This window comes from Chelonoidis abingdonii, chromosome 3 (assembly GCF_003597395.2).
Source record: "Chelonoidis abingdonii isolate Lonesome George chromosome 3, CheloAbing_2.0, whole genome shotgun sequence".
Lineage (NCBI taxonomy): Eukaryota > Metazoa > Chordata > Testudines > Testudinidae > Chelonoidis > Chelonoidis abingdonii.
In genome coordinates, this window is record NC_133771.1 from 47,914,942 (window position 1) to 47,931,159 (window position 16,218).

Sequence of the window (16,218 nt, forward strand, 5' to 3'; positions counted from 1 at the left end):
CTGAGCATGGTCGTTATAGTGATGTTATAGTAATTTTTACAGTAATATTATAGTAAGGTTATAGGTTACAATTTCATGTATATAGTTTTGAGGCTGAAAATGTATCCTCATGGCTTAAAGCAAGCCCATGCACAACCTCTCCAAGAACAGAAAGTCAGTTCACACCTCATCAGGGCATGGATGGGACAAACCCAGCCCAACCTCACAGGAACAATGGACATTGGCTTAGGCAGCAGCAAAAGAATCTGTTAGACCCTCATGGGAGTCATCCCCTTCCTTTGGTCAGTGTGGTACTGTGATGAGGTAATGCTCACCTGACTTTGAAAGAGGGGGGCAAAGTCAAGGGAAAAGAAAGGACATGATAAAAGGGAGAGACTTTTTGCCATACTCTCTCTCTCTCTCCCACCTACATCTACAGACACCACCACCACCAAGCAACTGAAACGCTGGCCAGAGGGGGGAGCCTGACTGAAAAGTAACCAGCCAGCCTGTGGTGAGAAGCATCGAAGTTTTTAAGGACACTGAAAGTGTTGAGATCAGCTTAGAATGCGTTTTGCTTTTATTTCAGTTGACCAAATCTGACTTGTTGTGCTTTGACTTATAATCACTTAAAATCTGTCTTTATAGTTAATAAATTTGTTTGTTTATTCTACCTGAAGCAATGCATTTGATCTGAAGTGTGTCATAGGTTCCCCTTGGGATAACAAGCCTGGTGCATATCAATTTCTTTGTAAAATTGACGAACTCATATAAGCTTGAAGCATCCAGCGGGTATAACTGGACGCTGCAAGACAGAGGTTCCTAGGGTTGTGTCTGGGACCAGAGATATTGGCTAGTGTCATTTGCTTGCAAGTAGCTGGGAGAAGCTTACACGTCAGAGGCTGTGCATGAACAGCCCAGAAGTGAGGGTTCTCACAGCAGAGCAGGGTAAGGCTGGCTCCCAGAGTCAGGATTGGAAAGCCTAGTAGGTCACCAGTCCAGATAACATCAGAGGGGAAAGTCACAGGGGTGCAGCAAGCCAGCTGTATGTATGGCTTGTTACTCCAAGTGAAGGTCACACTTTAAGCACTGATATTTGTGATTTTAGTGAGTCTTCAGTGCAGTGGCTTAGAACAGTCAGGAGGAGGTCACAGTTTTGGTATTTTCTGTTTGCTTATTTCAGGAAAGGGAAGTAGGAACAGAAAAGCAGGAAAATGAGTGAAAGCAGTGAAGTGATTGCAAATTGGAGCAGGAAAAGAGTAGGAGCACCAGAGATTACTGCAACTGAAATAACTGGAGATAAAAGAAAAAGAGAAAGTCAGCCAGAGAAGAAACTGCACACAGAAGGGCTATGGAAGAGAAAGAGAGAGAAGAAAGAGAAAGAGTAAGAGAGCAGGAAAAAAGAGAAAGAGAGAGAGAGAATGAAAACACCGACTGGACCTGCTAGAGAAGCAGAACCAGACCCCCCGACCCCAATGACTCCCATCAAGTAACTGGGAGCAGCTTACATGCCAGAGGCTGTGCGTGAACAGCCCAGGAGTGGGGGTTCTCACAACAGAACAGGGTAAAGCTGGCTCTCAAGGTCAAGGATTGAAGAAGCTTAGTAGATCACCAGTCCAGATAACACCAGAGAGGGGGAACGTCACACCATCCCAGAATAGTCAGATGGTAAGAACACTCACCTGGAATATGAGAGATTCAGGCAGAGGTGTAACATGAACTTGGTTCTCCCAGGAGTGCCCTAATCACCTCACTACTTTGGAAAGAGTCTCTCTCCTCCCACTCCCTCTCCACCACCCCATCACCATTCCTTCCTTCCACCCATGCTGGTTTTGACCAGAAATTTCATCTTGGACCTGAAAAGGTGTCAATTAAGCTTTCATATTTCTACAAAAAGCTTATTTTGACGAATTAGTGTTTTCTGACAGAAAACTGTTGTGTTATAAAATTTCTAACAAGCTCTTCTCAGCATGATATCCTTTGCAGTGACTAGCTGAATATTCCTGACTGTTTTATTACTATTTATTTAAAAGGCTGAGTGCCCTTATGTATAGGAGTAAGTCTGAAGGGTTCAAATCTGCCTAGTTTCTCTGTGGGCATCAATTGATGTCAATGGCAAAACTCTCAATTTACATTTATTACTCTGTAGTTTATCCTTTAATCTACTTTCTTTACTCTAGATTAAACCTCAGCCAATCATTTTGATCTTAATATTGGAATTATTTTATATATGTACATAAGCTCTATTGTGCCTATAAGCACAGACCCACTGGATGCTGAGCTGGTTAGCTGCAGAGAGGAACACACGCTTCTCTTTACTGGTTGACTTTAGGGTTGACCACAACCAACTACCACAATTTTAAACACCACAAGCTCTGCCATCCTTTGGTGCTAAGTGGTGTTTTAAACATCTTAATGAACATATGTTGGCAAACATGTTTGCAAACCACACTTCATTTTCCTAGCCTGGACAGGGACTTAGTATCACCATGAGATGTGATGGCTGTGTCAGACTAGGAGTAGTGGGGAGGATTAGCTAACCTAACCTTCACTACTTTTCCTAGTCTAAGTCAGCAGCTCTCAACCTTTTCAGGTTGGCTTCTCCTTATTCAAAGTCAAAAATTTTCCTCGTCCCCTTACATTTTCTATCAAAGTAAGAGTAAAAATGTACCAATTATAACTATAAGCACATATAATTTATTTGTGTGTGTTTTGAGAGTTTGACAGAGAAAATTTGACCTTGAATAAAAGGAGTGTGTGGGGAGTCAGTTTACTTTAGATTGTACTAAAATATTCAGCACCCTATGTCTCCCTTGATTGCCTTTGTTACCCTTCAGCAAGCCACTGATTGAGAAATACTGCTCTAAACAAAGCGAAAGAGACCTTGCTGAATAAGAGGTGTAATTTACCCCTCCCCTCAGCTGATTAATTAATTTGATCCAGTGCAGTGGGCATTTTGTTGATGAAGTAACAATGCAGTCTCCGAGCTCTGTAACTTGAAATAAAGACAAGTTGGACTTTACATCTCTGTCCAGCAGTCTTTCTTATATTTGAGGTTTATTATGGAGATAAACTAATTTATGTCATTTAGGGGAATTATATATGGACATAAGTCCTATTTGTGATGATGTATACTTTGGTGTGTACTAGGTCTGTCAAGCGATTAAAAATTAATTACGATTAATCACAATGTTAAACTAATAGAATACCGTTTATTTTAAATATTTGTGAATGTTTTCTACATTTTCAAATATATTGATTTGAATTATAACAGAATACAAAGTGTACAGTGCTCACTTTATATTTATTTTTATTACAAATATTTGCACTGAAAAAAACCAAAAGATACAGTATTTTTCAATTCACTAATAAAAGTACTGTAGTGCAATCTCTTTATTGTGAAAGTTGAACTTTCAAAACGCATCCATACTGATGATGGATTCTGCTCGATAACAATGCAAAGCAGTGAGGACCGACGCATGTCCATTTTCATCATCTGAGTCTGATGCCATCAGGAGAAGGTTGATTTTCTTTTTTGATGGTTCAGGTTCTATAGTTTCTGCATCGGAGTGTTGCTCTTTTAGGACTCTGAAAGCATGCTCCACACCTTGTCCCGCTGAGATTTTGAAAGGCACTTCAGATTCTTAAACATTGGTACCTTCTTTGTGTTTTGTCAAATCTGCAGTGAAAGTGTTCTTAAAATGAACATGTGCTGAGTCAACATCCAAGACTACTATAACATGAAATATATGGCAGAACGCAGGTAAAACAGTGGGAGACATACAATTCTCCCCCAAGGAATTCAGTCACAAATGTAATTAACATATTATTTTTTAACAAACGTCATCTGCATAGAAGCATATCCTCTGGAATGGTGGCCAAAGCATGAAGGGGCATATGAAAGTTTAGCTCATCTGGTACGTAAATACCTCGAAATGCTGTCTACAAACGTCCCATGTGAATGCTTGCTCTCACTTTATGGTGACATTATAAATAAGAAGTGGGCAGCATTATCCCCCGTAAATGTAAACAAACTTGTTTGTCTTAGCAATTGGCTGAACGAGAAGTAGGACTGAGTGGACTGTAGGCTCAAAAGTTTTGCATTGTTTTGATTTTGCATGCAGTTATGTAACAAAAAAATCTACATTTGTAAGTTGTACTTTCACGATAAAGAGATTGCACTACAGTACTTGTATGAGGTGAATTGAAAAATACTGTTTCTTTTATCATTTTTACAGTGCAAGTATTTATGATCAAAATAATAATATAAAGTGAGCCATGTACACTTTGTACTCTGTGTTGTAATTTAAATCAATATATTTGAAAATGTAGGAAAACATCCAAAATATGTAATAAATTTCAATTGGTATTCTATTTAAAAATGTGATTAAAACTGCGATTAATTATGATTAATGTTTTTAACTGTGATTAATTTTTTTAGTTAATCGCATGAGTTAACTTCAATTAATCAACAGCCCTAGTGTGTACATATGCCTGTTGTTGTGTATAGGCATATCTTAAATAAAAATAAGTTTGTTTAAAATATAGAATCATTTTTATTGAATTTTTGTTTTATTTACAAAATTATTAACAGTTACCCAGATTTACGCTACATAAGTCAAATATTCATAAGCTTTCAGCTTTTGCCTAACTTTCAATAGGAGTTTTACTGTTGCCTTCAATAGGAGCAAAGTTAGGCTAATGCTTAGCATATTTGAAAATCCTATCCTTTATATAAAATATATTTGTAGGCCTTCTGAGTCATCAATTTATGTGATGGCTGGCTGCATCTGGTTCCAAACGTTATTTTGAACAATGTAGAGTTGTACAATATCATTAGTGCATCTCTGTTATATCACTAAGTTGGGAAATTTTAGCTGTTTAAAAAAAAACAGACAGAATTTTAGAGATACATTTAAATAATATATGTTTGCAGTAATATTACAAAAGTTTGGGGAAATTAACAAAACTGTATAGAAATATGATTGTTTGACAAAAACTAAAGGAAAACCAAATGATCAACTTCTAATAATAGACTACTGAATTCATCAGAAGGAAAAAGCTATATTTCACGATGAATGTTAAATTCTGCTTTCTCTATATACAAGAAAATTTCAGTTTATTTTAGTGGGTGATAAAATGAACATATTAATCATGGTATATGGAATACCATAAGTCTACTGTAAAAGACTTGTAATTTTACAGGGATTTTTAATTGTGAAGTGTTTATCACCTGAAATGGGGAGGGGGTTGGTAGTGGTATGTGTAAAGGAAATATAATTCAGGGATGTCACAGTATAGTGAATGAGTACCCGATCCTCAGTTGGTGTCAATTGGCAAATCTCTACTGGAGTCCATGAATGAATCAGGAGAACACCTCTTACCCAGTATGAAATTTCTGACAAATAGTCACTTGAGCCAAAATTTGTAATTTTGGGGAGATTTACAGATATTTTCATGAAAATCTAGAGTTGTCTGAATACATATGAATAACTTTCATCTCTGAAACACAGTGAACTGAACTTAGTACATTTATTCAATAAAGTTTTTGAGATTTTATTTTTAATATTCAACCACTGCTACTTGTACAGACTCACTGGATTACTCTTTGATGTAAGCAGCTCATCTAGCTGTAAAACTTGACCATCTCACCTTTTTATTTCCCTATGGCTGCTAAAATATGATTTCCTCACATTTTTTCATTCACGGTACTTCCCTTAATGTCCTTACCAGTGAAGCCTTTGATTCATTTCACTTTTTTACTTGCTGTCACAATAGTTAAATAGCTTTTTACACAGTGATGTTGACGATCATTTTTGCTTGCTCAAATCTTTGACTCACTATAGAATTTCTTAGATAGACAGAATATTGCAACATTATGTCTGATGTAATTGAAAACAAATATTTTTTTATTGTCTCTCTCTTTCCCCCTTTTCCACGGAAATTGGGGCTTTGGAAATCTTTAACTTCCCTTTTAAAATGGTTCATCTTCCTGTTCTTTCTCTTTTTGTATTATTTCCCTGTCCTTACAATATCACAGTCTCCCCACATTTCCCTTTCTCTTTCCAAGTCATGTTGCTAACATTCTCCTTCACATACATGAGACAGAGGAATTGCTTGACATGATAGAACTTAAGAGCAGATAGAGTAGGTGATCTAAATAGTGTCAACTGTATTTACTCTTCTCTTCTGGTTTTTCTTAGACATCTGCACTACCTCCTTCCCTTTCCTGTCACGCCTCCCTGTTTGACAATGAGCACTGGTGATCACATGGGTGACATTCAGTTTGAGACCTAGTGATGCAGCCAGCTGTATTTGGTGATCTTCAGCTACACCACTTCCTGTGTGGATCTCATAATTTGCATCACAGAGAGTAGTTTTTCATTTGTAATGGGACAGCAACACTGCTCCATATGGAAAATATCTTTGTGCTTACAACAAAAATATTAAAATCTGCTTTTAAGTTCAGCATTTTTCATGCAGTTCTTCACATAAGTGTTTTTGCATTATTCATCTTCTATCTTTACCTGAGAGTCTTCATTTGTAGGATCTGTGACAGACCCAGACCAACGGGATACAGGAGTGTGGTAGAGGGCAAATATACTGGTCACTGGCTGAGTAGTTTTCTGTTCCCTGAGTGACCAGAGCAGGGGCTGTACTAGAGTAATCAGGAGCCTGCTAGAACCAATTAAGGCAGACAGGCTGATTAGAACACCTGCAGCCAATCAAGGCAGGCTAATCAAGGCACCTGGGTTTAAAAAGGAGTTCACTCCAGTCAGGTGGGGAGGAGCTAGAGGAGAGGAAGTGCATGTGAGGAGCTGGGAGCAAGAGGCACAAGGAGCTGAGAGTGAGAGGGTATGCTGCTAGAGGACTAAGGAGTACAAGTGTTATCAGACACCAGGAGGAAGATCCTGTGGTGAGGATAAAGAAGGTGTTTGGAGGAGGCCATGGGGAAGTAGCCCAAGGAGTTGTCATGCAGCTGTTACAAGAGGCACTATAGGCAGCTGCAATCCACCAGGCCCTGGACTGGAACCCGGAGTAGAGGGTGGGCCTGGGTTCCCCCCAAACCTCCCAACTCCTGATCAGACACAGGAGGAGTTGATCTAGACTTTGGGGAAGATCACTGAGGTGAGCAAATCTGCCAATAAGTGCAGGATCCACCAAGGTAGGGGAGGAACTTTGTCACAGATCATATTATGTAAAGTAGGAAAATAATATTTTGTTGTGCTTTGAATGAACTTGCATTTTGGCAATGTTGAAATCATGAGGCTAAATTGAATGAAGTTCCTTAATTTGTTCAAATTCCTCTGGAAAAGAGGTAGAATTATACAAATGGGTGGAGCTCTTTTTATCAATGTTTTGGTCCTGCCTGTATGCCCATGTGCCAATACATATATATATTCAGGAAAAAAGTTGATTTTATTTTGGCTTTTTCTTGTAATGGCTCGTACTGATTTGCTGTTTTTCAGAAGAGAAGTGTAGCTTTTAGCAGAGACCTTTTACTGAAATTACTATCACCATTTACCTATTTAATCAATTAATGTACCATGAAGTTACCTTTCCCTTCTGAAAACACAGTTATATTTTCAGCAATAAAGATAGATTTTAATATTTTTATGGGGCTGGTTAATTATGGAAACATTGAGGTTCAGTGCCTACATTTTCTGAGCCTTTAATATTAAAGAATTCTATATGCCCATTAAATGGATGAGTAAGTTTTTGATGGTTCAATAGAATACCATATATTTTAGCATTTTCCTCATCATGGGAATAGACTTTGTTATTTAGCTGGTGCATTTTAATGATGATTCTGCAAGGCTGCTTTAAAAGATATATTTGCTAGTGGAGAGTGTGCATTATTTATAAATGCTAATGAATGACTGACAGACTCAATTTTCATGAAAGTATCAAAATGATAGATTTTGTGTCTTGTGGATGCTAAGACCTTTACGGCATAACAAGTTGGTTAACACCATGTCTTATGCAGCTGTTCAAGGACTCCCTGTATTTTTTTCATCTGTGGATATGTATTATACACGTGCATGATTTAGAATTAGGGCTGTCGATCAATCACAGTTAACTCATGTTAATTAATCACAATTAATTGCAGCTTTAATTGAACTGTTAAACAAAAGAATACCATTTGAAATGTATTAAATATTTGTGGACGTTTTTCTACATTTTCAAATATATTGATTTCAGTTACAGCACAGAATACAAAGTGCACAGTGCTTCCTTTATATTATTTTTATTACAAATATTTGCACTATAAAAATGATAAAAGAAATAGTGTTTTTCAATTCCCCCGTTACAACTGTAGTACAATCTCTTTATCATGAAAGTTGAAGTTACAACCCTAGAATTATGTACAAAAATAACTGCATTCAAACACAAAACAATGTAAAACATATATATATAAAGTGAGCAGTGTACACTTGGTATTGTGTTGTAATTGAAACCAATATATTTGAAAATTTAGAAAACATTCAAAAAATTTAAATAAATGATATTCTATTATTGTTTAACAGCACAATTAATTGCAATTAATTTTTTTAATCATGCGATTAATTTTTTTAATTGCTCTACAGCCCTATTTAGAATGAAAACAGGATAAAGCGGTTTCCTTTTCTTTCTTTTTTTTTTGTTTCGTCCATACAGCAGCTATGAAATGGAGCATGATCTCATAATAACACATTAATCTGTGGACATCCCCCATTGAAAAGAACACCATAAAATAAAAATAAATTATTTTAATTTAGGTTGAAAATTTGAATGAATAATATAATTCTTGTACTACTCCTAACATGCTGGCTTCATCATAGGCTCCACTGGAGGATTGAATTCTTTTGAAAACATAATGTACCAACAACAATTAATAATAGGGTCCTAAAGATCTGCAAGCATTTACAGCTCTTTATAAATAAGAATAAGAACAGTCCTATTCTTTATCTTTAAAAGTAAACCCATTTGGAACCATGCTGAACCAGAAAGGAATGAAACTTAATTTGAAACAAAGCCAAATTTTGTGTCACTGATGGAATAGGGATTATTCTGAAGAATGGCAGCATGCAGTGTTGGTGGACACTGATATCTGTCAGGTGTCTATTTCCTTCTACCTTTCTGATTGGGTTTTTTTTCTATCAGGTCCAACAGCCACTTGTTTTCTATACTCAGTATATCTATGGCCTTTCATTATGTATGTGAATTGTATATTATCTCACTCTGGAGTTGATTGCTACAATTACAAAGAATCCTGTTATATGGCATCTCCAGGCACTATAAATGGGAGGGCTTCGTGGCCAAATCGAACTCCCACCTCATTAATTAGACTGGAAGTGGAGGAGAGCAGCTGAAGAGATCTTGATTTATCAAAGCAATGGCAAAACATGATTAAGATTTTGCTCAGAAAAGAATAGCCCCCTGCATCCATCTCTAACTTTTATTTAAAATGTTTGGAGAATCATTTCAAGTGATCTTAAATGTGTCAGCTGCAAAGACCTTGTAAAATCCATTTTCTGTCTTATTGATTACTCGAAAAAGCTGAAAGTATTGAGGAGGGAAGTTTCATGTGCGTGTACCTTCCCTAATGTAATTACACTAAACATTCAGAATAAAATGGATGGAAAATTTTTGTGTATCCTTTAAATTTATATTACCTAATATAAATTTGGCTAACTCTAACTTTTCTCTTGTGTAATAAATCAGTCACACTTAGAAATAAAAACATCACAGTATTTGTCAAATATTGTTTGTTTTCTGAGCACTTCTGCTACCAAGGAATCCCACCTCAAAAAGTCTCCAGACTATTTAGGCTATTCTGGCCCAACTGCCCCCTTGCTTACACTGGTGCAATCATATTAACATCAGTGGAGTTGCAGTGGAGTAACCAAGAAGACAATTTGCTTTTCTGCATAAGACTTCTTTTTTTGTTCACTAATCAAACTCTTTATATGCTTTTCTTCTCTCTAGGACAACGCTCCCCTCCATCCTCTATATCCGACTAAATTGATCCCTCCAACTAAGTCCCACAGTCATCCACAGTCTATCTGCCATGCTGACTGTCTAACCCCCGGGCCCTTCAGTCATTTGTCTTCCATCTTATGTGATGTTCATGAGAATTCTTATAGGCCTTACAGTCACAACGCTTTGTATAATAAGGTGAGCCTTCGGTGCTGCTATTGTCTTGTGTTATGTCTGATGTAATTCAGCATTCTTCTGCTGCACTGGAAATAAATTTTACAAGTGGATGGAGTTCAGCTGTGGCTTTAGACCACACCCCTATGTTGAGAGAGGTGAGCTGCCCAGGAGACACTTAACCCTCATTGAAATCAATGGCTGTTAAGTGGCTAAATACCTCTGAATATCTAAACTGAAGTTTCTTACTCCCTCTCATCTTTTCATTTACCCTGATGGAATTAGACAAAATCTGGCCAAAAGGCTTAACCCAATATGACATGAAAGTTAATCCTATCCTTGCCCTAAGACATACAGCCTGCATTTCTTTAAAAGTGATTTGATGAAAAGAGCATGTGGGGGCTGTTTCTTTATGCTGTATCACAGTTTCTTCTTCACGGGAATCTAAAATCTTGAGATTCCCATAAGGATTATTGGTGATTGTTTGTTCACTTAGTTAGATTTATACAGGCTTTAAAAAACCACAAGTATGAAAATGTGCTGATCTAAGTTTTGCTAAACTTTCCAGACATTTTTACTTAGGGTATGTCTACACTACGAAATTAGGTCAATTTTATAGAAGTCAATTTTTAGAAATCTATTTTATACAGTGTATATCCACACTAAGCGCGTTAAGTTGGCGGAGTGCATCTTCACTTCCATGCCTAGCATTGACTTACAGAGCAGTGCACTATGGGTAGCTATCCCACAGTTCCCGGAGACTCCGCTGTCCATTGGAATTCTGGGTTAAGCTCCCAGTGCCTGATAGGACAAAAAACATTGTCGTGGGTGGTTTGGGGTACATTTCATCAGTTGCCTTTCCCTCCGTGAAAGCAATGGCAGACAATAGTTTTGCGCCAGATACCAGGGCGATTAGAAGAGCACAGCAAGGCACGCTGTGCATCAGAGAGGCTTTCAAAACCAGTTTTATGACTGGCCAGGCTTCCGTGTGACAATTGCATGTGTTTCTCCTTGATGCAAACCCACCCCCTTTGTTGATTTTAATTCCTTGTAAGCCAACCACCCTCCCCACTTCAAAATAAAATAACTATTATTTTGAAACCATGCATTCTTTATTAATTAAAAAAATGAGATAATGGACAAGGTAGCCCGGGTGGGGTGGGGGAGAAGGGAAGGACAAGGCCACATTGCTTAGTGTAGCCACACTAAAAATCAAATTGTTTGAATGACAGCCTTCTGTTGCTTTGGCTATCCTCTGCAGTGGAGTGGCTGGGTGCCTAGAGCCTCCCCCTCATCGCCACATTCTTGGGCGTCTAGGTGAGGCAGCTATGGAACATGAGGATGAGGGTAGGTGGTTATACAGTGGATACAGCGGGAGTCTGTGCTATTGTTGGCTTTCCTGCAGCTCCAACAGACACTTCATCATCATGTCTGTTTGCTCCTCCAACAAAAGCTTCATCATGTCCTTTCCTGGCCTCTGCTACTGAATGCCTCCATGCATTAAGCTGTGCCCTATCAATGCAGGAGGACTGCTTGAACTCGGAAAACATGTAATCACGAGTGTGTTTTTTTTACTTTCTAATCTGTGATAACTCAGGGACAGAGATGATAGAGGGAGCATAGAAACATTCTACACTCTGTGATTCTGGGGAGACTGCATGGTCACCTGTGCTTCTGAATTTGCCACACTGACCAAACAGGAAGTGAAATTCAAAAGTTCTCAGAGCTTTTCCTGTGTACCTGGCTCATGCATTGGAATTCAAAGTGCTGTCCAGAGCGGTCACAATGGAGCACTCTGAGATAGCTCCTGGAGGCTAATACTGTCGATTTGCATCCTCACTACCCCAAATTCGACCCAGCAAAGTCAATTTTAGTGCTATTCCCCTCGCTGGGGAAGAGTACAGAAGTCAATTTTAAGAGCCCTTTAGGTTGACGGAATGGGGTTGGTTGTGTGGATGCATTCATTTTTAAATTGACCTAACGCGGCTAAATTCAACCTAACCCCGTAGTGTAGACTAGGCCTCAGCAATTTACAGTGAGATATTTTCAAGGCTGCTGCTTCATAAGTGGACAATTTTAATTACCAGTTCATACAGACAAAAGGATTTTGGAGGATTGGGCCAAAAGAAATCTGATGAGGTTGAACAGTGTCAAGTGCAGAATTCTGCACTTAGGACAGAAGAATCCCATGCACTACTACCGGCTGGGGACCAACTGGCTAAGCAGCAGTTCTGCAGAAAAGGACCTGGGGATTACAGTGGATGAGAAGCTGGATATGAGTCAACAATGTGCCCTTGTTGCTAAGAAAATTAATGACATATTGGGCTGCATTAGTAGGAGCATTGCTAGCAGATTGAGGGAAGTGATTATTCAGCACTGGTGAGGCCACATCTGGAGTATTGCGTTCACTTTTGGGCTACCCACTACAGAAAGGATGGGGACAAATTGGAAAGAGTCCAGCAGAGGGCAACTAAAATGATTAGGGAGCTAGGGCACATGACTTATGAGGAGAGGCTGAGGGAACTGGGCTTATTTAGTCTGCAGAAGAGAAGAGTGAGGGGCGATTTGACAGTAGCCTTCAACTACCTGAAGGGGGGTTCCAAAGAGGATAGAGCTAGGCTGTTCTCAGTGATGGCAGATGGCAGAACAAGGAGCAATGGTCTGAAGTCGCAGTGGGGGAGGTCTAGGTTGGATATTAGGAAAAACTATTTCACTAGGAGGGTGGTAAAGCACTGGAATGGGTTCCTTAAGGATGTGGTGGAATCTCCATCCTTGGAGGTTTTTAAGGCCCATGTTGACAAAGCCCTGGCTGGTATGATTTAGTCGGGGTTGGTCCTGCTTTGAGCAGGGGGTTGGACTAGATGACCTCCTGAGGTCTCTTCCAACCCTAATCATCTATGATACTATGATTCTATGATGCGGCCATAGAAGAAGAATGAATCTTTTGTTCTAAAGTGGGAATTTGCCACCACTAATCAACAGCAAAGGCATTTCTAGAGAGTGTAAGACACCCTGTGCTTGAAAAGAAAGAGGGATGTTCCAGAGACTTAGGTAATCAACTCAGAATCCTTATTAATATTGTGATACGGCAGGGTCGGGGGCAGTGGAAGAGGGGAGATATATAAGCCCTAGGTTCCCTATAGACTAGGGAAGGTTACTACAGGTTAATTGGAGCATCTGTAGCCAAATAAGGCCCTGTCAGGAACCTAATAAAGTTGAGGAAGGAGAGAGGACTGGAGCATGGAGGTGTGTTGCTGAGAATTGAAAGACAAGAGAACTGGAAGAAGGGAGATCCTGTCACAGCAGAGCAGGGAGACTCCCTCCCCCAGCATCAAGGACTGAGGGTAAACCTACCCAAGGGGGAAGAGGGTAAGAAACCTGCAGTGATTGAGATGGGTTGGGGCTCAGAATGAGGAGCAAACCCAGACCCCTTCCTCGCTTCCCTTCTCTACCACTTTCCCAGGCCACTAGCGGGGCCCTCGGCGCCCCAAGACGAGGAGCAAGGGGTGGTGTCCTAGCCCCCCTGCCAAGAAAAGCTCAACCCATCGTACCAGCATCGGCCATTTTGTCACAATATAAAGAACAAGCAGCTTCACTGAGCACATCCATTCTTGTTGGATACTTGCTATTATAGACTTCCTTGTTTTTCATTATTTCCTTTAGTTAAGAACATAGTACAGAGTCTATTATTAAAAAGTTGAAAATTTATGCTCCATGGGACTATATCCTGTAGTATTGACTCAGGCAAAACTCCTGTCAATTTAAAGATTTGTCACCAGCATAGTTTTTCTTAATCATTGTATTCTTTTCTAATCCCTTTCTTTTAACAGTTATTTTTATTTTAAATCTCTAGAAATCCATCAAAAGAGCTAACAATACCTGCAGTGGTTCGTTTGAATATTTTAACTGTCATACTACAGCTACTATATGGATAAGCATCCTTTTTAGGCCCTCATCCTGCAAACACTTATATATGTTTTTAACACCTGAGTAATTGCATTGATGTCAGAGATTACTCACCTGCCTAAGGTTAAACATGTTCATTACTGTTTGCAGGATTGGGGCCTAAATTTCTACATTGCTTGGCTGCAGTGATGATGTGCAATATTGCTGCTGCTCTATGTGCTATCTGCCTTCCAAAGGCATTTCAGCAATGCCCATCATTGAAATAGCAAAATGCTCAACCCAGTAAATTAGAACTATATGTCATTGTTCATGGACAGTTTTGTTGTGGGTTATGCTATTTCTCTGTGCCCAGGCTCCAGAAGCCTGATCTAACTCCCACTGAAGTCAACATTACTTTTTCCATTGAATTTAACAGCTTTTGGATGAGACTGTACTTGCTTGCCTTTGTTGTAAAGTATTTTGTGTCTGTGAATAACAGAGCGTGAGATTTTTGTTGCATCGATAAAATTCTGGCAAAAGGCTGGCTCTTGCAGCATATTCTAAAGATAGTCAGACTCTGGCTCAGTTAATCTCTTCTACTGCAATCTAGCTACATTTAAATTAACTTGGCCACTGAATACTGAAGAGCAGGTCAGTATCAAAAGGAAGGATTTCTAGACTCATACATAGTGAGCATAAGCTTTCATGGGCTAAAACCCAATTGATCAGATGCATGCAGTGAAAAATACAGAAGGAAGATATAAATACACAGAGGACATAAAAAAATGGGTGTTGCCATACTAACTATAATGAGAGTAATCAGTTAAGGTGGGCTATTATCAGCAGGAGAAAAAATACTTTTGGAGTGATAATCAGGATGTCCCATTTCCAGCAGTTGACAAGGTGGTGTGAGTAACAGTAGGGGAAAATTAGCATGGGGAAATAGGTTTTACTTTGCGTAATGACCCATCCACTTCAAGTCTTTATTCAAGACTAATTTTCTGGTGTCCAGTTTGCAAATTAATTCCAATTCTGCAGTTTCTCGTTAGAGTCCATTTTTGAAGTTTTTTTGGTGGAGTGTTGCGACTTTGAGGTCTGTAATCAAGTGACCAGGGAGGTTGAAGTGTTCTCCGACTGGTTTTTTAATGTTATAATTCTTGACCTCTGATTTATGTCTACAAGTATTCCTCATTCTTTTTGCTGATACAGACTAACACGGCTACCACTCTGAAACTAGACTCGTATATGTTGCACTTTGTTTCAACAGATTCTCCATTAGAGAGACTCACTGCCAGAAGTTGCTGGAAACATTTAGAAATATATACTTCTACCTCGATATAACACTGTCCTTGGGAGCCAAAAAATCTTACCACATTATAGGTGAAACTGCGTTATATCGAACTTGCTTTGATCCACTGGAGTATGCAGCCCCGCCCCGCCGGAGCACTGCTTTACTGAGTTATATCCGAATACGTATTATATCAGGTCGCATTATATCGTGGTAGAGGTGTACTTTGAATACACAATTGAAAGTATGCAGCATAATTCAGTGAATGCAATTGCCATTCTTCACTCTGAATGTTTATTTAAAAATTATCTTAAAGGAATTTCCTTTTAAGTTAGCTTTATGAAAAACAGGATGATCACCTTTCTGTGGATCTAGTATCTGCCCACTAGGTTTTTGTGATCTTTAGAGTGTTTATCACTTCCTTTGGAGACTCAGGGCACCTGCAGAGAGCAGGTGTTTTTATCTGAAATACATTAACAAAAAGATACAGGGATTAATAATGTGTTGATTAGACAGGCAGGAGGCCATGTTAATTCTGTTTTAGGCTCTGATCCTCTAACTGGATTTTCAGAAGCAGATATATCTCTGCGCCCACATGGATCCAGTGACAGGACTGGGGCTTAGTTGATAATCAGACACACAAGCAATACAGATTTAGTTATTATTCATACAATAGAATAATAGATCATGAGTTTTTAGGCTGATAAATTCATAACAGATTTTACAGGGTTTTTTGGCTCTAATGCCAGGAAATTGCAGGGGCTGTATTTGTCACAGACTGGTGCAAGTGGTGGAAAGAGACTTTGCTTCTTCATTCCATCCCTGTGCAGCCAGTCCTAAATAAAGATGGGTTTCCCACATTAGATAAATTGATTCTGATCTAGCTGGACTCTGTGCCCTCCAGCATTGTTGTTCTTATCACTGCTCCTGGA

The 16,218-nt window shown here is 39.0% G+C and overlaps 1 protein-coding gene across 7 annotated transcripts in view; it reads left to right on the plus strand.

Annotated features, from left to right (window-relative positions):
• The window catches only part of MLIP (muscular LMNA interacting protein), a 185,403-nt gene that overhangs the window by 145,482 nt on the left and 23,703 nt on the right, over positions 1-16,218 (plus strand). For 2 of the 7 annotated variants that reach the window (XM_032765240.2, XM_075063722.1), the window contains one exon: positions 6,183-9,939. In XM_032765240.2, the coding sequence (XP_032621131.1) occupies positions 6,183-6,245 (63 nt within the window). In that variant the 3' untranslated portion in view covers positions 6,246-9,939. The other 5 variants (XR_012655491.1, XR_012655492.1, XR_012655490.1 and 2 more) reach the window with 5 other exon arrangements.